The sequence below is a fragment of the Panthera leo genome, chromosome B1 (assembly GCF_018350215.1).
Source record: "Panthera leo isolate Ple1 chromosome B1, P.leo_Ple1_pat1.1, whole genome shotgun sequence".
NCBI classification, from domain to species: domain Eukaryota; kingdom Metazoa; phylum Chordata; class Mammalia; order Carnivora; family Felidae; genus Panthera; species Panthera leo.
The window spans coordinates 137,512,741-137,537,779 of record NC_056682.1 but is presented as its reverse complement, the minus strand read 5'-3'; the positions used below and the strand labels follow the sequence as shown (position 1 = coordinate 137,537,779).

Here is a 25,039-nt window from a genome sequence, read left to right as displayed (position 1 = left end):
GTATTTTTTCCTCTTCTTTGTAGTATTTTTTCCTCTTCTTTTTTTCCTCTTCTTTTTTTCTTTCTTATTCGGAAGGCGTATTTTCAAAACTCATTTTAAATAACGATTCCTCAAATTAAATTTTACTTTTAGGAAATTGGTTGTCCACACTATACACAGTCTATTCATTTATTAGTTTAAACTTGATTTTAAAAATAGATAATATAATTACATGGTTCAAACTTTAAACAATTATAAAAAGAGTATGGATGGAAAAGTCTGTCTACACCATAGACTAGCCACCTGGCTTCTTCACAAGCAACTAACTTGTGGTTTCCTATGTATTCTCTGTAGATATTCTAGAAAGTGTTCTTCAAAAGTGGTGTTGAGCATCTGTGGTTCACCAAAACACTTCAAGTTTCTGGACTTTAGGAAAGAACAAAATGTCTACTCAGTAACTTCCATCCAAGCCCTGGTTGAGAGAATGGATAGTGAGCAATTTACAACATCCAGAACCGGCAGCACAGAGCAGAGCAATAGCTCAGTCAGTCTGGCTTGATATGGGATGAGACCTAGAACAGAACGAGTGGGATGGCCTGTCAAAGAAGCCATCAATTCAAAAATACTCATTCAGTTGCTACTGTGTGCCAGGAGAAGTGCTGGGGAATGAGCTTTCCTGGTTTAATCAATTATCAGGACTGAGGGTTCGAACAAGAGACAGTCTTAGAAAATCCACTAGCATATTTTCTTGAATGCCTGTGCCATCTGGATTTCACTCCACAGACAGGGAGAGAAGTGTCAGGATTCATGTTTGACTGCAGGGAAGAGGTTTCTAACCACAGTATAAAGCACAGGCTGGAGGACTTTGGGAAGAGAATGCAGGCAGGGAAACCAGACAAGTACTCTTCCAGTTGGTTGTCTATCTCACAAGTGGAGTCATTCGAGTCAAGAGTTGGATAATGGTATTGGCAAGGGAAATTATTCTTAAATGTAGTGACCTTGGGCTTCTAACTTTCTGGGAAGAAGAGTTAGTGTGTCTTTACACAAGTCATAGATGTTCTAGAGAAATTCTAGGCTTTCTTTTTTTTTTTTAATTTTTTAAAGTTTATGTATTTTGAAACAGAGAGAGAGAGAGAGAGAGAGAGAGAGAGAGAGACAGAGGCAGAGAGAGCACAAGCAGGGGAGGGGCAGAGAGAAAGGGAGACACAGAATCCAAAGCAGGCTCCAGGCTCTGATCTGTCAACACAGAGCCCGACGTGAGGCTCAAAGCCACAAACTGCAAGATCATGACCTGAGCTGAAGTCAGAAGCTCAACCGACTGAGCCACCCAGACATCCCAAAATTCTGGGTTTTCAAACTTGATTCCCACACGAGCTTGCTAATATGAAATGCAAGCTTTCATCCAAAAAGGATGTTCAGTGTTTAATTTTAGAAAGGCAATGATCCTATTAGTTTTCTAGAAAGTTACATTAGGAGACAATTTGTTATGAAAAAAAGCATAAAGCGCTTTGAAATCCTTTGTATAAAATACACAGCTATTTAAAAATTTTTTTAAATGTTTATTTTTGAGAGAGAGACAGAGAGACTGAGTGCGAGTGGGGGAGGGGCAGAGAGAGAGGGAGACACAAAATGCAAAGCAGGCTCCAGGCTCCGAGCTGTCAGCACAGAACCCGAGGCGGGGGGCTTGAACCCACAAACCCCGAGATCACGACCTGAGCCGAAGTCGGAAGCCCAACCAACTGAGCCACCCAGGTGCCCCTGCACAGCTATTTTTGTAGCTCCTTTTCCCGTAGCCATGCGGCAAGCACCCTCACACACGCAATTCGAATGTAGGCAGGCCAGGCTGAACACCAGAAGGGCTGACTGCTGGAGAACCTGTGCTTATCAGGAACCACCGTTAGCACTTTTGAAAAGATCTGTGCAGAATCCGCGGCTATGATACCCATACAGGTGAAGGGTAAGAAAGAGGCGAAGAAGGCCAAAGAAAGTACCTGAAAATTACCAAGTAAGGTCATTCCAAAGGAAGCCAGACACAGCGCCACCAATCCACTAATATTCAGCCATGGATTTAAAACCTTTGGTTTCAGTTGTATGAAGCGCAGAACAGCTACCACAAGTGCTGGGGACAAAACAAAATGTTAAAGTTTAAAAATCTCAGTCATACAGCCAGACTGTGAGGCAGAGTTCTTCTAAAGCCACAACGTGCAAGATTAAAGTTTTTGTCATGGTGCATTTTTATTTTGTATTTATTTTTTAAGATGTTTATTTATTTAGTTTGAGAGAGAGAAAAAGCACGAGCAGGGGAGGGGCAGAGAGACGGCAGAGAATCCCCAGCAGGCTCCACACTCTGTGCAGAGCCTGACGTGGAGCTCGATCCCACCAACTGTGAGATCATGACCTGAACCAAAACCAAGAGTCGGATTTGACTCTTGAGTCACCCGGGTGCCCCTCGTCAAGGTACATTTTTAAGTCTCTGAAGTGACAGCCAATTAAAAAAAATTTTTTTTAAACTTTATTCATTTTTGAGAGACAGAGAGAGACAGAGCATGAGTGGGGAAGGGCTAGAGAGAGAGGGAGACCCAGAATCCGAAGCAGGCTCCAGGCTCTGAGCTGTCTGCACAGAGCCCGACGCGGGGCTCGAACCCACGAACCGTGAGATCATGACCTGAGCCAAAGTCAGACACTCAACTGACTGAGCCACCCAGGCGCCCCGACAGGCAATTTTTAAAAGAAATTTTTCATGCAATGCTTATGATTATTTGGCTGTTTTATCATGCCTAACAAGAGGGAAGGAGAGAGGGGCTGAAGCAGCTGGGGCTTATGTTATCGGGCGGTGCAAGGGTGACAAGCTGCTATTAGCGTTGTCCTCGGGGTTTTCAACACCAGGTCAGTACAGGACACACTGGCTTAGGAGAACATCGCAGAGGCCTGACACAACAAATAAGACAGGGATAAAGACAGCTGGCACGAGAATTCACTAATTCAACCACCCTTAAGTTTAACCGTGTCAGAACAGACATGGCAGGAAAGCAGAGGAAAGAAGACACGGTTCCACCTCTAGACAAACCTGCTGGTCCCTGCACCAGAAATCATTCTCGGGGACAGGAAGGAAGACAAGGCAAGTGTACAGCTCCCTTCATTACTGCTTTATCCCTTCTTCCCTCTAATTCTACCGGAGGTATCCATTGTCAAAGGACAAAGATAGTTGACCTAAATTAGAGCAGTTACAGTAACCAAATTATGAAATCTGAATTTTAACATGGCCAATTTGGGAGTTTGGTATGTACTAAAAATCACACTGATTATACTAATAAAGCTCAATTCTTCTATGATATTAATTACTCATTTAAAAAGACCACCCCGTCTTTTGAAGCATATTGTTATGAGGGAATCTGAGAGAGAATGAAGGAAGTTACCTAAATTTCAAGCCTGACTTCTAATAGTAACCCTGAGGGCAGCCCATACTCAAGCCACTAATGTAAGAATCCCCTCTTATTAATTGCTTAGTGCAGAGATACTTTCATGTTTGTACAAAGTGCTGGGAGAGGTTAGTCTACAAACAAGACAAAAAATACTTGCAGTTAATATAAATTATATCTACATATAAGGAAACGAACTTACTACTTCCTAAGGCAATTTATTTTGACATTAAAGTTTAGCAGGGAAGACATTTAGAAATCCAAGAATTACCCTATTGATACAGCAATTAAGTAAGTAATTATTTGCTAAATGTTTTATCTTCATTATAGGCCCTTATTAATAGTCATTAATAAAGAAAACCCATCCATAAATTTGCATTTCCTAAATTTACTGAATTTCATAGCTTCAAGCTACAAAGTTAAGCTCAGCAAGTTGATTTTCAGTTCCAGGTACCTCGATCAAAGAGTGGTATGCAACTTGGTTAATATTTGGATTTTAGAGGGGTGCCTGGGTGGCTCAGTTAGTTAAGCATCTGACTCTTGATTTCAGCTCAGGTCATGATCTCTTGGTTCATGAGACAGAGCCCTGCATCAGGCTCTGTGCTGACAGCATGGTACCTGCTTGGGATTTTCTCTCCCTGTCTCTCTGCCCCTGTCCTGCTCACTCTTTCTCTCTCAAAATAAATAAATAAACATTCAAAAAAATACTTGGATTTTAGAAACAAAATAACAATAAACCATAATTTATTAAATGTCAAATTGTTCAGCTCTGATTTAGCTTTTAGTATATTCACATTTTATCTAATTCCCACTAGTGGTCATAGAATTAGTAAATGATACACTTGAGTTGACAATAGTCCAACCCTAATGGTTTGAGTGACCTAGTTAGAAGTTATATCTGAAGTCTATTAATAGTGACAAGTATCCTAGAGGATGAAAAAAATCAGCACAACGTCTTGCTACTTTTGAGGATGGGAATAGGAGGAGGAAGTAAGGAGAGGAGAAATTCCATGTAAGCCCTCTGACACAAAGTGATCATCAGATAAAGAGGTCACTAGATTAAGACCAGAAGCCTCAACACAGGGCACATGGGAGACACTTGCTATTAATTGTGTATGGATATTAGGGCCTAATGACAAAATACCAAGGCGGCACATTTCATTTCTTTTAAAAATGACTAGTGAAAAGTTTTGCTCTGGCAACCATCTTGATGTCATTCAGTCTGGGGGGATAGGATTGTACTAGAATTTGGCTTAAGCCCTAAAACATGGCTGAAGCAGACACAGAAGGCTCTTCATGTCGACCCATCCAGGCAATTTGGTCCACTGTGCCCAGATGATGAGGGTCAGGCCATTCTCTGTTAGTCATTTCTGCCCAGGAAACACAGGACATGTATCATCTTCTGGTCCCAGCACTGGTAGCCTTCCCATTTGTAATATGATGATAAATCATTTTATCATGAACAGATGATGAAATTAAGCAGGAAACAGAAACCTACTCGGAGACATGAATTTGAGTCAACCCTCTTAACTTCCAGAACAACAGTCCCAACACCACACTCTGCCCTCTTTACCTATTAACCCCATTATTAATCACCTTGGACTAGGCAAAATTTCCTTTAAAAATAGATTCTGTGGGTGCCTGGGTGGCTCCGTCAGGACAGCATATGACTCTTGACCTCAGGATTGTGAGTTCCAACTCTATGAAGGGCATAGAGGGTTACATTAAAAAAAAACAAACAAAAAAAAAGATTCTAGGTGAAGGTTTAAGGTGCTGGAATTAGTAAGATTCTGGTCCTTTAACAGTTTTATTAACAGGTTTAATGGAGGCAGATTCAGATTATTGGTTACAAAGTCTTTTTTTCAACCAAGTAGTGATTTATACACCCTTGAAAAAGACTTGTTGGCAGTGGGGTGATTTCAAAGCCGTCTTTATATATGATGACTTTTTTTTTTTAACTACATTGATGTTCTAATCAGAAGATACATCTTTTAGTTTCATTAAACATTTTAGATTTCATGAATAGTTTTAGAAAAGATTTTTAAAAATTTTTAAAGTTTTTTAGTTTTTATTTTTTTACCTTGAGAGAGACAGAACACTAGCAGGGGAGGGGCAGAGAGGCAGGGAATCCCAAGCAGGCTCTACACCATTGGTGCAGAGCCAGACGTGGGGCCTGAACTCACAAACCGTGAGATCATGACCTGAGCCGAAATCAAGTCTGACGCTCAATTGAATGAGCCACCTAGGTGCCCCAGAAAAGATTTTTAAAACCCACCTTTCTGTTGTTTATGGTATTTAGAACAGTCCTTTGCTGTATGTGTCCCCTGTTTATCTATTTTTAAAAAACAAAGATAGTAGAATAATTGCTTATTTTCTTTACTAACCTTTTTCTTTTGAGGCTAACTGGGTTTTATTTATTTATTTATTTATTTATTTATTTATTTATTTATTTGGCTCCACACCCAATGTGGGGCTTGAACTCACTACCCTGAGATCGAGAATTGCATGATTCACCAACTGAGCCAGCCAGGCGCCCTTTGTTGGGCTTTTAAAGTTCAAACTCAAAATAGCAGCTCTTCATTGCAGTTCTAAACTGGTGCCTGGCCAAATTCTTTTCTGATTTGTTTAGTTTTATTGTTTATGCATCAATAATTCCTATTTATGACCGCAATAGAACACGGGAATCAATGTGCTTCGGCTGAAGGAGGGGGAACAGCTGCTGTTGGGTGACCGAAATCATTCAGCTCTCGGCTTCATCCTCACAACCTCTCCCTGGCAGAAAAGAATATTCTTTTCAAGAAATTTGTCTCAGGTCTCTTTTCTCCCCAGGAGAGATCGAAAGCGTGGATTCAGGACAAAGTGCAAAACTAATTGCGTAGAGAAAACAATTGAGTTTGATCTTTGATTAGTACATCAAAAAGACAGAAGATCTTTGCTAACTGATTTTAATAAATGCTACACTGGCTCATTTGTAGACTGTAAATTATAATCCATACGGCTGCCAAAAAAGCAATGATTTATAGGCAGTCCAGGTTGTTTCTTAAGGCCAGTTATGCCGTCTAAAGTAATAGTCTGAGGTCTGGCAGGGACAGGCCTGGGGAGATGGAAGGCCTCCGCCATTTTGAGCAAGAATCATTCGTAAATGGATTCCTCCTCACTCCCAGAGTTGATAAATAAATAATTGTTGGTTTCCTCCCACTGCACACTAATCTTCATCAGTTTTGTGTCTACCAGATGGCACTACAAATGATGGAAGATAATAAAGAATAAACCCTGGATACTGCAATACCTCAGAGCAAGAGCTAGTAAAGGCTTATTAAGTGCTTCTTGCTGGAACAGGGGAGGACCAGGGAATAAGATGATGACGAATGTCATCTGGAAGAGGGGAACTTGTTTTCATTACTCCGTTTTTGGAAATGCTTTTACAATTAGTTAATCATAAGCTTTATAACTGGATAAATGTGCGAGCCGTGCAAATTGACATTTTTAAGATTACACACTAAAGACAACTGGGAAGTATCAATTTGTCCTAAGAATATGAGGGAAGCAATATGTAGCTTCCAACATGTTCATTGGTTTCTTTAAAGCCCAAATGGAGGACAAACAGCTTGTGACAGCTTTTTAATAAGGACAGTCTCCTGTGTATCGTGATTAGATGAGGTAGTATTTGCAAAGCACTTAGCACTGTGCCTGGAATATAAATGACTGCTATTAATTACTGGTATTATTGCACCCCGTGGGGAAGACCATATGACTAGGTACCAACCTGCAGGCCTGTGTGGTGTGACTGCAGACTGGCTGGGAAAGGTCCCTGACCCTGCAATTCAAGATCCTCTCTCAGGGCTTTGCGTTCTGTTAAATGCAGAGATCTCCTCAGCAGTCACTTATGCTTTGGTATGATTAGGTCTTTTCAGAAAAGTGGTGTCAAGGGTAGAAAAAAAAGAGTGAGTGTTAAAGCTCATGGTAGCTGAGGCTGAAGGCAGTGAAGACAAAACTCGCCTGACTGGGGCAGGCACTGGTGCCCACATGGGCACCAGCTGCGGTAAGAACCGCCCTTTGAAGAGTTGGGGAATAGCTGGGACATGAAAATCCTATTAACGCTAAAATCCTGTTAATGCTGCCTATTGAGGGCATGAAGAGAAGAGCTTCTTCAAAGACTCAGCACTGTCAGCATTAGGGTTATATCTAACCTTCTCCTTAGTGGTGGCATAGCAGCCCATGCCTGATAGACACTTCCTGCTTAGACAAATGGGCTATATGTTTTGGGGAAGCCTGGGTGGTGAAAGGCTTTGACCCAAATAGAGTTAGGTCCAGGGAGGAATCTTATTAACTGCAGGAAAGCCCTGCAGTGTGCTTCTCGTCGAACTCTGCAGGTTCCAGAGAGGCCTCTTGGGCCTCACTGGGAACATTCTCCATGTGTCTCATGTCTTGAGCCTTCTAAACTAAGATTGTGCCTGTGTTGCATGTTGGACCAACTATCTCCCTTGATTTTCCAGTGGGTTCTATAGGACTTTTGTTTCCCAAAGCAAACATTTAAAAATAGCATCTTAAGGGGCACTTGGGTGGCTCAGTCGGTTAAGCATCCAACTTCAGCTCAGGTCATGATCTCACAGTTCATGAGTTCGAGCTCTGCGCAGGGCTCTGTGCTGACAGCTCAGAGTCTGGAACCTGCTTCGGATTCTGTGTCTCCCTCTCTCTGTCCCCCTCCCTCGCTCATGCTCTGTCTCTCTCTCTCTCAAAAATGAATAAACATTAAAAAAATTAAAAAGAAAAACAGCATCTTAAGAATGAGTGGAACTCTTTGCGGGTGGAGTTCTACATAAATTAAATAACGGGTCACTTTTTGGGGGAGAGATGCCACAAACGCCAATGATTCCCTCAGGAATAACATCATCTTTCTTTCTTACTTGGAGTGAAACTCTCACCATCCAAAAGAACCATTTCCAGAAAACTTTTGCTGAAAATTTCACTGGCCCATCACCCACAGCATGCCAATGGTGATAGTTAGCTGACGCTTTGAAAGACACTGAGGAGACTGGCCTTGGGGAGATGGTATACAAGGTCAACATGGACAAGGACAGAGAGCATGGCTGGTTCCCTCGACCCTCAGGGAAGCACTCACAGAACAAAGGGGACAGGATATGAAATGATGGTCTTGGGCCCTGAAGAAAAGGTGTGGAACTGGGACCAGACATAAGTACTAAAGGTTTCTTCCTTTTTTTTTAAACCTACATCTCCATTTGCCATCTTGGTATGCATTTGTGTACGGGAGACTGAGTCACCCATGTTAATGCTGACCTTTAGATTTAAAGACCGTATCTACACACATCAAGATTCATCACAAAGCCTATGCATTTGTCATCCTTGCCAGTGAAGAAATCAGTGTGGCATTCTTTTTAATGCAAATGGATTATACAATATTATATTCTTCTCATGCTGGATTTTATGGCACGTGAAATATATTATTTCATGCGGCAAAAGAAATAAAGTCAAGAATACATTGAAACAATGAAGATGGTGAAATGTAAGGTAAAACAAAAAGCCAGCTTCAGCATGTTGACATGATACCCAATTATCAACTAAGCTAACCATGCTTTTGACATAGGTTTGGGAGAAATAAAGAAGAAATGTACCAAAGCATATAAAGCATTCTTTACTTTTTTCTTACCTAGGAATGCTGCCATGTTCATAACTTGACTAAACACACAGCTTGCAGGAGGTTCATCACCTGCAATACTTAAAAATTATGACATGTTTTATTATTACTGTATTAAAATCTGTCACCTACAATATACTGAATGTCTGTGTGTCCCTTCAAAATTCATATGTTGAGGGGCGCCTGGGTGGCGCAGTCGGTTAAGCGTCCGACTTCAGCCAGGTCACGATCTCGCGGCCCGTGAGTTCGAGCCCCGCGTCAGGCTCTGGGCTGATGGCTCGGAGCCTGGAGCCTGTTTCCGATTCTGTGTTTCCCTCTCTCTCTGCCCCTCCCCCATTCATGCTCTGTCTCTCTCTGTCCCAAAAATAAATAAAAAAAAAAAAAAAAAAAAAAAAAAAAAAAAAATTCATATGTTGAAATCCTAACTCCCAATGTGATACTATTAGGAGGTGGAACCTTTGGGAGTTACTTAGGTCATGAGGGTAGAAGCCGTTCCCAGCGGGATTAGTGTCCTTGTAAAACAGATTCCAGGGGCACCTGGGTGGCTCAGTCGGTTAAGTGTCCGACTTCAGCTCAGGTCATGATCTCGCAGCTCATGAGTTCGAGCCCCACATCAGGCTCTGTGCTGACAGCTCAGAGCCTGGAGCCTGCTTCCGATTCTATGTCTACCTCTCTCTCTGTCCCTCTCCTTCTCATGCTCTGTTGCTCTGTCTCTCAGTCTCTCAAAAATAAATAAATGTTAAAAAAAAATTTTTTTAAAGAGAATCCAGAGGACTGTCTCATCCTCCTTCTGCTGCATGAGGACATGATGAGAAGATGGCCATCTGCAACCCAGAAGAGGGCCCTCATCGACACTTGACTGCTGGTACCCTGATGGACCTCCAGTGTCTACAGCAGGAAGAAATAACTTTTTGTTGACAAGCCTCCCAGTCTATGCTACTTTGTTACAGTAGCCCAAACTAAGACACTCTCTCAACCTGTAAGATCCAACAGATCGGAGGAAAGCTATCCAGTTACCTTATATATGGTGCGTGCTTCACACCAGGTTTCCTGGAAAACAAAAAACACAAGTTAAAGTACAGTCAGTGCACAGTCTAACCTCACCAGTGGCAAAATTTTTGTTAAGTCTATTAATAAATAATCAATTACCCAGAGATCAACTTTACCTTTCAGCTGAATTTAATGGGAAAATTTTGTCATCTTCCACAGCTATAAAGTATCTGTGAAGAAAAAACAACCTAAGTTTATAAAACAAAGACATTTTTTTAAAAAAGACTCGTTTCCCAGAATGACTAGACTAACCACATTAAATCATATTCATTTTTTTTTAACTGGGAAAAATCTCTTTTACTATGTTTACCTATACTCTGGTTTCTCTTCAGATCACATGACTCTTTCACCTTTTACTATGTTTACCTATAGATCACTTAGCTCTTTAAAGTCCAAATGTGATTACTAACACTATTTCTTTAATTTTTAAAACACTCCCCAAATTAATGGTAATCATTATAATCTGGAAACTGGAAAACAAAGAAATGAGACCTTATAACCTTGGGCAAACTGAAGTACAATTAGAATTCAAATTTTCTAATTTCTCAGGAGTATGTGTTCACCTCTATTAGTGAACTGCAAGGGACCAAGATAATCTGCCGGAAGTGAAATAGTACTTGAAATAATAAGCAAGTGTAGGAGTGTTCTGTGATAAGCCAAGACTTATGATGTAATGATACCCATTTTATAAACATACCAAGCCCAGTCACCCACAATAACTGGACTATGAACTGGACTGTGAGTGGAATCTTTGGCACGTTAGTATGATGAACAAATCTTGCAAATAATGAATCCATATCATCAGTTTATAGAATGTTCGTTACTGAAAGAACACAGGAACACAAAATAAGACCAGCAGTCTTCACTACCTGCTTTGCATTATTTATTACTCACTCTAGCTATTTACTTTGGGTAACTGAAGGAGGGAAGAGAAATGGAGACTTTAGCAAGGTTGAATTAGTAAACATTATTTTAAAGTATTTCTAAACACGTTTCTACATCAAAACTACATTCCTATCTACATTGCAACCCAAGTCCTTAAATAATGAATGAAGAGAATACTCACACTATCCATAATCCAGCTGAAGTAAACAAAGTAAATACAAGAGGTAAAAACATCCATACACTGCATTTCTTCCCATCCATGCCTGTACCACTGAAATGAAATCAACAGGTATTAATAACCAAGGCAAAAATTTATCTCAATCGTTCAGGACTGAAAGGAAGTTCACTCTAACTGAAAAGAATTTATGAATAAAAACTGAAAGTACTTTATGAAATCATGATCCAAATCAATTACTGCCACTTACTCATGTGGAAATCCCTTGAGCAGTTAATGTGGATGATTGTTTTCTAGAATTGGCTTAAATATTCCAGAGCCTTAGTTGAGAAACAAAGGGGAAATTTCTCACAAACACATTTATCCTTATATAAGTATCAATGTTTTTTAAAAAGGACAAAAGGGCTTGGGTTAGGAATTTCAGAAGGGCTAGGTACCAAAGGCTTATTCCAATCTACTTTTAGTGCTATTATTAACATTTATAGATTTATGGTTCTATGGATCTGGCATGTACATATGCCTACAGCTTGGCAGACAAGAGTCCTGGAAACAAATGGTTACTAAATAAATTAGCAGTTCAGGAGGAAATGACAAATGCTTTGCAAATCTGAACTTTTCTCATGATATGTTATTGAGCAACTATCTCAGAAGACTCTAAAGATGAATGTTCTGGAAAACAATGCATTGTGTATAATTTTAAATGAACTCCAGTGAACACAGTGGGGAAAAAGAGCAGATGCCAGGCATTCTGGATGTTATATTTGAAAGCAAAAATAAATGAATAAAAAAATTCCCCACAAAAATGAAGTAAGAGAAGCTAAGCTCTAAGAGTGTCTATGAGAAAGCGACCTGGCACACAGACCCGACACACAGAAGAATAATGTAATTAATAGGTTTCTCTAAAGAGGTATCACTGCTCATTATTTTGGGTGATTATTATAGGGATCTACAACTTGTAACATATTGTTACAAGTTTGAACCAGCACTGCCACATATCTGAGCGCCTCCCTGATATTTGCTTTTGCATGCTGACACTCCCTGGACCTTCCAAATACTGAGGTCAGAGAAAAAAACATGGCCCTCCCTTGAGGATGGCCATGAGGTGTCAGAAAGGTCTTGGTTATCAGAACTGACCTACCTGATAAGGCAGATCTTTCAGGTGAGGGGACAGACACCTGACCCTAAGAATATGCCTTTGAACAGTCACGCTGTAGTCTAAACAGCTATCTGGGTAGGGATGTTAAATAAATGACAGAATCTAGGAGTTGAAAGACATTAGAGCCACTTTCAATCAATTTAATCCAGTCTAATCCAATCCAATCCAATTCACGAGTATTGACATTCTGCTTGTGCCAGGTACGATACCAGGTGATGGACATGACTGAGGCAAAGTCTAATGAATAAAACTGTACATAACAGTCTATACAATATATAAAAGCTATTGTATGAACTGATGATGCATGGCTACCCAGTTTATATAATGTAGAAGGATGATGAACATTTTAAGTATACCCACTATGGCTAGTCAAGTCAGTATCTATTCATTTATTTATGTCCAGAAAATCGTGGGTTTGTAACAAAGCTATCAATTTTGCTAACAAAAAATAATTTAATCATTAGCCAAGAAGCAGAGTGAGTACAGAAAATGGGAATGTTGACTGAGCATGTCAACCAACTATTCTAGCTCTGCCCCTAATAGGATGCTCTGACAGGATGAGTACAGATGAAATGGTTACACTGGAATAAGAGTCAAGAGACCTAGTTTTCAACGTTAGCTTTGCCCATAATCAACTCTATGGGCCTTGGCTAGTTACTTAAATCTGTAATACCATCTCCCCATCTTGCTGCATGAAGACCGAATTTTAAAAGAGGCATCAAAGACTGAGGCCTCACAGGGTGGTAGTACTCTGGAGGTAACCCAAGCCCAATATTTTTGCAGTAACAGAATGCTCCAATGTACCCAGAATCATCAGCCCATGAGGAACTCACTCCTCTTAACCATTTTTACAACAGACTGGTAAATAAACCAAAGCCAACTGGTTAATTACAGTGAAAAATGCAACTGCCAAATGGACAGATACTTACACTGGTTTCCCTTATAGGAACAGCTATATGGGAAATCAAAATTTGGAAGCAGGAAAGTAGAATGAAGAGAGTTATCGAGATAATTCTAAGACCGTGGCATCAAGCTACAATAGTTTTATGCGCTCATTTCCTTTAAAGGGAAGCAGTTTAGTGGAACGGAAACGGTATGGCAGTGCATTGGACTGAGATCCACCTCTGTCGCTCAGTACTTGTGTGATCTCTGGCAAGTTATGTCATCTCTTAAGCCTTTGTAATTATGGTGATGACTTCTATTTGATAGGGTTGTGCTGAGGATTAATGACGACACAGGTAGAGCACCTTACACATAATACATGCTCTGTAAGGGGCAGCCCGGCCAACTAGAACTGGTATCTTTCAATATGCATTGCTCTTCTTATTTTATCGTGAAAGCATCTAAGGTGGCTAATGGCTACCCTCCTAAATTATTTTATCTTTACTAGTTTAATTCTCATACAGCAAACTTGCATCCAAATTCCGGGAAAACCATACTGTATTGCTTGCCTAATGATAGATGAAATTGCCCTTTCTTAACTTAAAGGGATGCCTTGGAGGTGAAAAGAGTAAGTCGATGGATAATTGTATTACTACCTTCCAGTGGAACTACTTAGGAGCTTCTTCAGAATTTTCACATTAGTTATGCCTTTTTGGGGGGCAGGTGGTGGTAATGGCAAACTCACATGCTATTGTAAGAAATAACACGCAGAGATCCCGTATATCCTTCACTCTATCTCTCCAATGGTAACATCCAGTATAACTACAGTACAACAACCAAGATATTGACATTGATACAATCCTTGACTTCATCCATATTTCACCAGTTTTATATGTACTCTTTTCTGTGTGTGTATTTAGTGTTATGCAATTTTTCATGAGTAGATATGTACGATCACCACCACAGTCAACTTATAAAACATACAGTTGTTCCTAAAAGGGGAGCCAATATGACATGAGTTACATCACCTCAAAAATTCCTTTTGTTGCCCTTTTATAACCACACAACTTTCCTCTCCCACGCCCTTCTTTCTAATCTCTGGCAACCACTAATCTTTTCTCCATTTATATAATTTTATCATTTCAAAATGTTATACAAATGGAATCATATAATTTGCAACCTTTGGGATTGGCTTTTGTCACTCAACATAATTCCCTGGAGATGCATCTAAGGTTTATGTTCATTAGTAGTTTGGTACCTTTTATCATTGGGTACTATTCTATGGTATGGATCTACAACTTTGTTTATTCATCCATTACAGGACATCTGGGTTGTTTCAAGTTTTGTTTGTTTATTTGTTATTAAACAAATTTTTTTTTAACGTTTATTCATTTTTGAGACAGAGAGACAGAGCATGAATGGGGGAGGGTCAGAGAGAGAGGGAGACACAGAATCTGAAACAGGCTCCAGGCTCTGAGCTGTCAGCACAGAGCCCGACGCGGGGCTTGAACTCACGGACCGCGAGATCATGACCTGAGCCAAAGTCGGACGCCTAACCGACTGAGCCACCCAGGCGCCCCATGTTATTTTAGACAGAGAGGGAGAGAGCACACATGAGTGGGGCAGATGGGCAGAAGGAAAGAGAATCTCAAGCAGACTCCATGCTCAGCACGAAGCCCAACATGGGGCTGGATCCCATGACTCTGGTATTATGACCTGAGCTGAAATCAAGAGTCAGACGTTCAACTGACTGAGGCACTCAGGCACCCCTCAAGTTTTGGGTTATTGCAAATACAGAAGCTATAGAACACTAGTGTATGGGTGTTTGTGTCAATGTAAGTTTTTATTTCTCTGGACTGAATGCCCACGATTGCCAAGTACTGGGTTGTATAACTGCATGTTTAGTTTTAAAGAATCTGTCAAACTTTTTCCAGAATTGTTGCATCATTTTACAATGCACATGGACTCCAATTTCTCCACACCCTCAGCAAGATTTATTTTCTGTTTATTTAGTAGTAGCCGCCCCAATGGGTATGAAGAGGTATCTCATTGTGAATTTGATTTGCATTTCCCTAATGATTAGTGATGCTGATTATATTTTCATGTGCTTATTGGCCATTTATATTTCTTCTTTGGAAAAATGTCGACTCATACCTTTTGTACATTTGTATTAAAATTTTTTTTCATGTTTGTGTGTGTGAGAGAGAGAGAGAGAGAGCAAGCTGGAGAGGGGCAGAGAGAGAGGGAGACACAGAATTGGAAGCAGGCTCCAGGCTCTGAGTTGTCAGCACAGAGCCTGATGCGGGGCTCAAACTCACAAGCCATGAGATCATGACCTGAGGTGAAGTCAGACACTTAACCGACTGAGCCCCCCGCCAGGCGCCCCTGCACATTTTTAAATTGGGTTGTTTGGTTTTACTGTTGTTGAGTGGTGGGACATCTTTATATATTAACATATATTCATTAATTCCTGGATATTAATCTCTTATCAGATATACGATTTACAAATTCTTCTCCCATTATGTGAGTTGCCTTTTCACTCTGTTGATAGTGTCCCTTGATGCACCAAAGTTTTAAATTTTGATGAAGTCCACTGTATCTACTTTTTCTTTTGTTGTCTGTGCTTTTGGTATTCTATCCAAGAAATTATTGTCAAATCCAACATAACTTCCCCCTATGTTTTACTGTAAGTGTTTTATAGTTTTAGCTCTTCCTATTTAGGTATTTGATCCATTTTGAGTTAATTTTTTGCATATGGTGCAAGTAACTTCATTCATTTGCATTTCCAGAGCCATTTGTTTAAAAGACTCATTTCCCCCATTGAATGGTCTTAGCACTTAACAGGGTCTTTTGCAGAGCAAAAGTTTACATTTTTTTTAAATTTCATTTTTTAAAATTTACATCCAAATTAGTTAGCATATGGTGCAACAATGATTTCAGGAGTAGATTCCTTAGTGCTCCTTACCCATTTAGCCCATTCTCCCCTCCCACACCCTCTCCAGCAATCCTGTTTGTTCTCCATATTTATGAGTCTCTTCTGTTTTGTCCCCCTCTCTGTTTTTATATTATTTTTGTTTTCCTTCCCTTATGTTCATCTGTTTTGTCTCTTAAAGTCCTCATATGAGTGGAGTCATATTTGTCTTTCTCTGACTAATTTTTCTTAGCACAATACCTTTCAGTTCCATCCATGTAGTTGCAAATGGCAAGATTTCATTCTTTTTGATTGCCGAGTAATACTCCGTTGTATATATATACCACATCTTCTTTATCCATTCATCCATCGATGGCCATTTGGGCTCTTTCCATACTTTGGCTATTGTTGATAGTTCTGCTATAAACATGGGGGTGCATGTGTCCCTTCGAAACAGCACACCTGTATCCTGTGGATAAATGCCTAGTAGTACAATTGCTGGGTCATAGGGTAGTTCTATTTTTAGTTTTTTGAGGAACCTCCATACTGTTTTCCAGAGCGGCTGCACCAGCTTGCATTCCTATCCATTTTTTTTTTTTAAGTAAGTTCTATGCCCAACATAGGGCTTGAACTCATGACCCTGAGATCAAGAGCCACACGGTCTATTGCCTGAGCCAGCCAGGCACCATTAGCTGTGTCTTTTTAAACTATAGATCTCTATTGTCTTACTGAAGTGGGTTAGACCCTAGGCAGTTTACAAATGACTTTGACAAGGATTAGGAAATATGTGATGATCCAAGTCAGTTTTCTGAAATAAGTAAAGGAAGATTCTCGTAATGAAGAACATATACTTTAGTCATATACACTCTACTATGCCAGGTTCTTTTGGCAACTGACAAATATGAGCTTAAGAACAGAACAATGAAGTGTGTATGTGAAGGTGGGGAAAGTTCTCTTCCCTATATCTCCTTCCTATCCATCTTTGTGTTATCATGGAGACCAGAAGATGAGAGTAAAAAGCTTTCCGGACCAGTTTCTGGTATTGTTAACCTATCAGTGCCCCATCTGACATATCTTGGTCCCGTTACTTCTTTCTCCCTCCCTGGTAAGGCTGTATTAACCGAAGAAGAGGACTCTGTTACATATATTTTTCCTTTCTTGTCCAAAATAATTTATTTGTCCTTCCTTAGCCCATACGCAGCTTATAATGTGACCAAAGAATCTGCAGTACAGAAACAACACCGACACATTCTCTACTCTCAGTGCTGGAGGAGGATTCTGGAGATGCCAGGAAATAACATTTGCTTTGGTTAGGTTTCCTAATACGTTGTGAGCTGTTCTGGATCGAAAAGTTTCGATATTTGACTGGAAGTTCCTCTGCTAAGAATAAATGAGTAGGTCGATTAAATTAACTCTCTTCACTGCCTCAATCTTATCTGAGAATTAAAAGTTAAAACTGAGATGAGTCTCTTTCTTCTCTCTGTCCAGACACCATTAAAATAAACTGGTCCATTGCTTCCAGTCCCATTAGAAAATGTCACTAAACTTTACTTACATTTCCTAGCAAGGACACATTCCACTCTTTCCCTGAGCTGTAGCAACACAGTACCTATCAGCTAAGAGAGTACATTTTACCTTGCCTTTTTATTTTTTTATTTTTATTTTTATTTTTTTTAGCGTTTATTTATTTTTGAGACAGAGAGAGACAGAGCATGAACAGGGGAGGGTCAGAGAGAGGGAAACACAGAATCTGAAACAGGCTCCAGGCTCTGAGTGGTCAGCCCAGAGCCCGACGCGGGGCTCGAACTCATGGACCGCGAGATCGTGACCTGAGCTGAAGTCGGACGCTTAACCGACTGAGCCACCCAGGCGCCCCTACCTTGCCTTTTTAAGGAAAGGGGGGAGTGTGGAAGGAATACTCCATACTCCCAAGAGTTTTATCTTTGCATTCTGAATTATACTTCTTTTTTATTTCTGTGTACTATTTACTCCATTGATGTTATATCCAATAATACTTCATAGTAAAAAATTTAGGATTGTTCCCACATCCAAAATGGTAAAGTATATCTGGAACAATGGCACCTAATTAGTTTCTAATAAAAGGAGGAAAAGACCAAAATTTCACAAACCTTCTTGAAAGGGTTCTGGCATTTAGATTTGGTTTGGGAGGCTCTCCTCCAAATGGTATCATTTATCCAAATGATTTGCAAAGCTGTTATCCAGATGGTCAAATCCTCCTAGAGAGCCAATACTAGCTCTCTGTACTCTCTGTACATTTCTATTGTGTGTTCTTTTCTCCCAATAAATATTCCCAAAGTTTGAGTGATCTTCACTCTCTTTCACCCACTCTGTGGCAAGAGTGAGACTCTTCAACACAGAGTCAGAAGCTGAAAATCCCCATCTGCTCCCTGAAGCTTTCATTCTTCCTCAGAACCTGAACTGTATCAAACATTTGTGGTGGCTCCCACTGCTGACACTCCTGTTCTTCTGTAAGTCTTCTAGCTGTAAACTCTCAAGAGAATACCTGGCCATTTGAAAATGTACAATCTCGTGGAAGCAAACAAAGTGTTACTTTAAGCACACTTTAACTCGGACGCCTAAGACTCCGACTACTTTAACTGATTCGAAAAAGGGGTCTTGATAAAGTTGAGGTCATATAATTATGATGTATTTTTATCATCAAATTCCAAACAGACGGTTCTTACAGTAGAATCTCGCGAAGCTACTGAAGTCAAAGAATATACTACTCTGTTCCCAGTGATACGCCTTGAAGACAAATTTCCTATTCTATCAGGCGATGGTAAAACCCCTCCAATCTACAAACGGAAAAGTAAAGCCCAATTGGATCATCTTCATTTATACATTTTGAAACCTTACTGGTGTGAAACCACTTATAATAAAGTGACCCTAAAGTTGAGATAATATTTTCTGGGGCTGGAAAGGATTTGTCTGTTATGATTCAGAAGGATTTTGCACAACCTAGGGTAACAGTGAGGAGGTAGCTATAGCTCGAGGACTCTGGAGCCAGAGTCACCACGTCTTTGAATTCCAGCCCTGCCACCTACTGGTTGTGCGGGCTTGGTTGTTAAGCCCTCTCTTTGCCTCGGTTTCTTCATCAGTCAAGAGGGAATAATAATGGTACTTACTCATGGGTTTTTATGAGGGTTGGAGATATACTTAAAGCACTGATAACTACCTAGCATTTGATGGCTTTTCAATAAATGTTAACTATATTCTGCTGCAAGTGACGTTTGGGATCTTCAGTAATCTTTTTTTCACTTTGTAATTTGTCAGGAAATGAGCTCCCTGCCAAAGCAATTTTTCTTTCTCTTCTCAGGGCCAGCTGGAATGGAACAGGAAAGATTAACGGGCCACCCACTAAAAACTGGGATTATGACAGTGTCTGTGAACCATGAACATCCTTGCCTTTTTTTTTTTTTTTTTAACCTTCTGGGAATCTTATTTTCCAGTTGTATCATGGAGAAATGTGAAAGGCTTGTGTTATTTTGTAATTCATTTACAATTATAAGGGGTAATGACAAGAACTACTTGTTTTGTTTTGCTCAAATGTTTACAGGCTCTCAGAAATCAGCATGGGCAACCAGCTCTTATGCTGACAGTAAATTCTGCTTTCACTGAGTCCTAAGTTTGGGAAAGTGTAATTTGAGTGACCTGGTGTCACCCTAAGATATGTGACTTTCTTTAATGGGATGTACACAATATTTTTCAATCTATGAGGTCAATTTTGTCCCAAAATAATTTTCATGAGCACTGGCAAGAGATGATATATTAATTAGTAAGAGATTTCTACAAAATATTACCATCTCCAAAAGAACACGATGATTTCTTTTTTATTTTTTTCATGTTTCTTTAATTTTGAGAGAAAGAGAGACAGAGCATGAGCAGGGCAGAGGCAGAAAGAGAGGGAGTACAGAATCTGAAGCAGGCTCCAGGCTCTGAGCTGTCAGCACAGAGCCTGACACGGGGCTTGAACCCACGAACCGCGAGTTCATGACCTGAGACAAAATCATACGCTCACCAGAGCTGAGCCACCCAGGTGCCCAAGAATATGATGATTTGTAAGTAAAACCATGGTGACTGGTTTTTCCCCAGTGCTCTCTTGATTTCTAAAAGCAATCACCATCATTCAACTGACAGATCACTACAGGGATCCTCTCATGCTGGTGGCCCAAAGAACTCTTTCTCTCAGAAATAGATGGTAGACACTGTCCCCACACCATTTATAGAGTAATCCCAGAAAGAATCCCCTCGTACCAGTATTTCAGTTTGATAATATCTTCTCAGAATTTCTATGCCAAGATTCTCCCCGGAGTTCACTTATGTCTTTAACAGTATTTCAAAATATCGCCCACGTGACAGATTTATTGCCAACCCACCAGTCATTTATCCTCTTTTTCTTAGCTAACAGAGTCTTCTTTTATTCAGGACTGCAATGTGTTCATCCCTGACTGGTGCAAGTCATAACTGGTGTAAGCCAACCATAGCTATCTCACTCCTTTGATGAGTGTCTTCCCAGACCCCTTGAACCTGGCCAATAAGAGTCAAGGGGCAGTCTACTTACTGAATAGCAAATGGGAAGGGTTTGCATCCCTGACAATGAAAAGCTTCTTTTCTTCCACCCTTCTCCTTTCCTACTTGGGAGGCTGGTGTTAAAATATACCATATAGCCGTTAGCCATAAGACAACAAACACGAAGATCCACAGACGACATACTGAGGATGGCAGAGGAGAAGATGAAAAGAACTGACTCCTTGATAACAACATCGAGACATTGCCCCAAGCTCTCGATATCACCAGACACCAAAATTCTTGTGATGTGAATCAATTAAGCCTTTATTACATTATTACTGTAGGTTGGTAAGCACCAGAATCCATTCTCCCTTCTTCCAATATAACCGGGCAAGTGACTGCTCAGCTACACTCTAATTAGCAGCCTCCCTCTCAAGTAAGGGTGGGGGGGAGGGGCCTATTTGTAGGTTCTCTCCAATGGATATGAGTGAATAGTATTCATATGATAATAGTGTAATATCATACGATTATAGCATTGTGTTATATAGGAAAAGGTCTCTATTTTCTAGAGACACATACCGAAGCCTTTAGGGATTGACTGTAACAATGTCTAAAATTTACTTTGAAAAACTTCACCAACTGGGTGATGAAAAACTTCTGAAATTGAGTGGTGATGGTTGCACAACTTTATGAATGTAATTAATGCCACTGAGTTGTGTTCTTAAAAATGGTTAAAATGGCAGAATTTACGTTATATATATTTCACCATAATAAAAATAAGTATAAAAAATGGCACATCAAAAAAAGACACACATTAGGATATCTATTACCAAAAAAACCCACCAAAAAAAAAAAAAAAAAAACCCCAGAAAATAACAAGTGGTGGCAAAGAAACTCTTGTGCACTGTTGCTGGGAAAATAAAATGGGACAGCTGCTGTGAAAAACAGCGTGGAAGTTCCTCGTGGAACTTCCTCAAAAAATTAAACATAGTATTCACATATGATCCAGTAATTTCATTTCTGGCTATATACCATAAGGATTGAAGGCAGAGACTTGAAGAGATAGCTCCACATCCATATTCACAGCAGTGTTTTTCACAAGAGCCAGAAGATGGAAGCAATCTAAATGCCCACCGATGGGCAAATGGATAAACAAAATGTGGTCTATGCATACAATATAATGTTACTCAGCCTTGGAGAAGAAGGAAATTATGCCACATGCTACAACATGGCTGACCCTTGAGGACATTATATTAAATGAAATAAGCCAGTCACAGGAGGGCAAAGAATGTATGACTGCACTTCTAGGGTACTTCCAGGGTAGTCACATTCATAGGGACAGAAAGTAGAATGGGTTGCCAAGGGCTGGGGAGAAAGGGGGAACAAGGAGTTCATGTTTAATGGTACAGAGTTTCTAGTTTTGTAAGATGAAAAGAGTTCTGGAGACGGGTGGTGGTGATGGTTGCACAACAGTGTGAATGTACTTAATGCCCCTGAACTACGCACTCAAAATGGTTAAATTGGTAGATTTTATGTTATGATATTTTACCACAATTAAAAAAAATAGACACAAGGAAAACGTCTTGCAAAAATCTGGTCTTGGGGGCGCCTGGGTGGTTCAGTCCGTGCAGCATCCGATTCTTGATTTTGGCTCAGGTCACGCATGATCTCATGGTTTGTGAGATAGAGCCCTGTGTCAGGCTCTGTGCTGATGGCATGGAGCCTGCGTGGGATTCTCTCCTTCCTCTTTCTCTGCTCCTTCCCTGCTCACACTCCGTCTCTCTTTCAAAAATAAACAAACATTAAAAAAAGCCCTGATCTGAGAAAACAAAGTTTCTTGATTCTTTAAAAAGAAAGAAAGAAAGAAAGAAGAAAAGAAAGAAAGAAAGAAAAGGAAGGAAGGAAGGAAGGAAAAGAGAAAGAAAGGGAAAGAAAGAAAGAAAGAAAGAAAGAAAGAAAGAAAGAAAGAAAAAGAAAGACGGAGGAAAAGAAAACAAAACTGCCACCTGATATGTCTGACTTGGAAAGCAGATCATCTTCTTATTTTGCTTATAACTTTGTGAGAAATGGCTGAAAAGAGCCTGCATATTAATGTGAATTATCTGTTCTTGTTCTTAGTATGAATTATAAGAAAGAGACTAGCCTAGGACAGAAGAGACTGCTTTGCAGAGAGACAGATGCAAAAGAAGGAGCTTTAGAAATTGGAGCTTTGGAGTTTAGAAATTTGGAGCTTTGAAAGGCTGGAAAAGCCAGTGGCTTCTGCACCTCAAATGGCATGAGATTAGAGATGAGAAAAAGCATGTTGCCATCTTTCCAAAGTCTTTTGTCTCAGAGACGCCAGTACAGCTGCCATTAAATTGAAGGAAGGAAGCATGGAAGCAAAGAAATAAAGCAAGCTTGAGACCCATGACTTGGAAAGAACTTTGGGAGAGATTGCTGGTATGTGAACTGCCTGAAAATTAACAGATCAGAAGCCAGCAGAGTTTCTGAGGGAATTGTGGTATTTGTGAAGGTGCTACAGCCAAGCCAATAAAACCGTGTGACCGCTATACTCTCAGACCTCCAAATTCGCACCAGCAGGCAATTAAAGCATTGCAAAAGCTGTATAGTCACCAAAGATGGGGCATATCCCAACACCCACTTCAGATTTGGCTAAAGAGGATAGACAGATGCTCCCCAAGGGCAAGGCCAAGGGGCACACAGAGCCATGATGAAGGGGGTCCCCCTTCATCATGGCTACCATCAGGAACCTCCTCCTCTGCCAGGGTGGGGAGCCTTCCCATCACCTGCTCCAGGATTCCAGCACTGCTATGGGCTGGGGGCTGCTGTGTGCATTCCTTTCCCCTCTTTTGAATGGCAATTTTTAAAAATCATTTAATTGAATTTATTAAAAAAAAATTTTTTAAATTTACATTTATTTATTTTTGCTAGAGAGAGACAGAGCACAAGTGGGGGAGGGGCAGAGAGAGAGGGAGACACAGAATCCAAAGCAGGCTCCAGGCTCCACGCTGTCAGCACAGAGCCTGACGCAGGGCTTGAATTCACAAACCGCAAGATCATGACCTGAGCCGAAGTTGGGTGCTTAACCAACTGAGCCACCCAGGCGCCCCTTGAATTAATTTTTTTTTAAATTTACATCCAAGTTAGTTAGCATATAGTGCAACAATGATTTCAGGAGTAGATTCCTTAGTGCCCCTTACCCATTTAGCCCATCCCCCCTCCCCCAACCCATCCAGTAACCCTCTGTTTGTTTTCCATATTTATGAGTCTCTTATGTTTTTGTCCCCCTCCCTGTTTTTATACTATTTTTGCTTCCTTTCCCTTATGTTCATCTGTTTTGTCTCTTAAAGTCCTCACATGACTGAAGTCATAGGAGTCACTTCTCTTTCTCTAATTTCTCTTAGCATAATACCCTTCAATTCCATCCATGTAGTTGCAAGTGGCAAGATTTCATTCTTTTTGATTGCCGAGTAATACTCCATTGTATATATACCACATCTTCTTTATCCTTCATCCATTGATGGCCATTTGGGCTCTTTCCATACTTTGGCTATTGTGGATAGTACTGTTATAAACATGGGGGTGCATGTGCCCTTTCAAAACAGCACACTTGTATCCCTTGGGTAAATACCTAGTAGTGCAATTGCTGGTTCATAGGGTAGTTCTATTTTTAATTTTTTGAGGAACCTCCAGACTGCTTTCCAGAGCGGCTGCACCAGTTTGCATTCCCACCAGCAGTGCAAAAGAGATTCTCTTTCTCTGCATCCTCACCAACATCTGTTGTTGCCTGAGTTGTTAATGTTAGCCATTTTGACAGGTGTGAGGTGGTATCTCATTGTGGTTCTGATGGTTTTGATTTGTATTTCCCTGATGATGAGTGATGTTTGAGCATTTTTTCATGTGTCGGTTGATCATCTGGATGTCTTCTTTGGAGAAGTGTCTATTCATGTCTTTGGCCCATTTCTTGACTGGATTATTTGCTTTTTGGGTGTTGAGTTTGATAAGTTCTTTATAGATTTTGGATACTAACCCTTTATCTGATATGTCGTTTGCAAATATCTTCTCCCTGAATGGCAATTTTAATCATGGTTTTCTACCCCCTGTTCTACCATCGGACACAGACTGTGAGTGTGAGTGCAGAGGGGAGATAACTTGCCTTTCAGTTCACAGGTTGCCAGATCATTAGGAACCACACCCAAACCTGATGGAAAGGACAGTGTATTACCCAGAGATCATGGACTTTCAGGTGGTGCATTAATGGATGGATTTTGTTTGTCTCCCTGGGGATGAAGTGAGTGTGTTCTATATTGGGAAATAGGATGTTCACTGATATTTGGTGGCCGGAGGGACTGACTGTGCCCAGACTGTCAGCTGTCTAGGAAAATCTATTCTCCCC

At 40.4% G+C, this 25,039-nt stretch overlaps 1 protein-coding gene across 2 annotated transcripts in view; it reads right to left on the bottom strand.

The window, feature by feature from the left end:
* The window catches only part of TMEM150C (transmembrane protein 150C), a 77,704-nt gene that overhangs the window by 6,281 nt on the left and 46,384 nt on the right, over window positions 1-25,039 (bottom strand). For both annotated transcript variants that reach the window (XM_042936067.1, XM_042936066.1), the window contains exons 2-6: window positions 11,171-11,260; window positions 10,221-10,274; window positions 10,072-10,104; window positions 9,067-9,134; window positions 1,971-2,098 (exon numbers count right to left, since the gene is read on the bottom strand). In XM_042936067.1, the coding sequence (XP_042792001.1) occupies window positions 1,971-2,098; window positions 9,067-9,134; window positions 10,072-10,104; window positions 10,221-10,274; window positions 11,171-11,250 (363 nt within the window). In that variant the 5' untranslated portion in view covers window positions 11,251-11,260. The remainder of the gene's footprint in view (window positions 1-1,970; window positions 2,099-9,066; window positions 9,135-10,071; window positions 10,105-10,220; window positions 10,275-11,170; window positions 11,261-25,039) is intronic.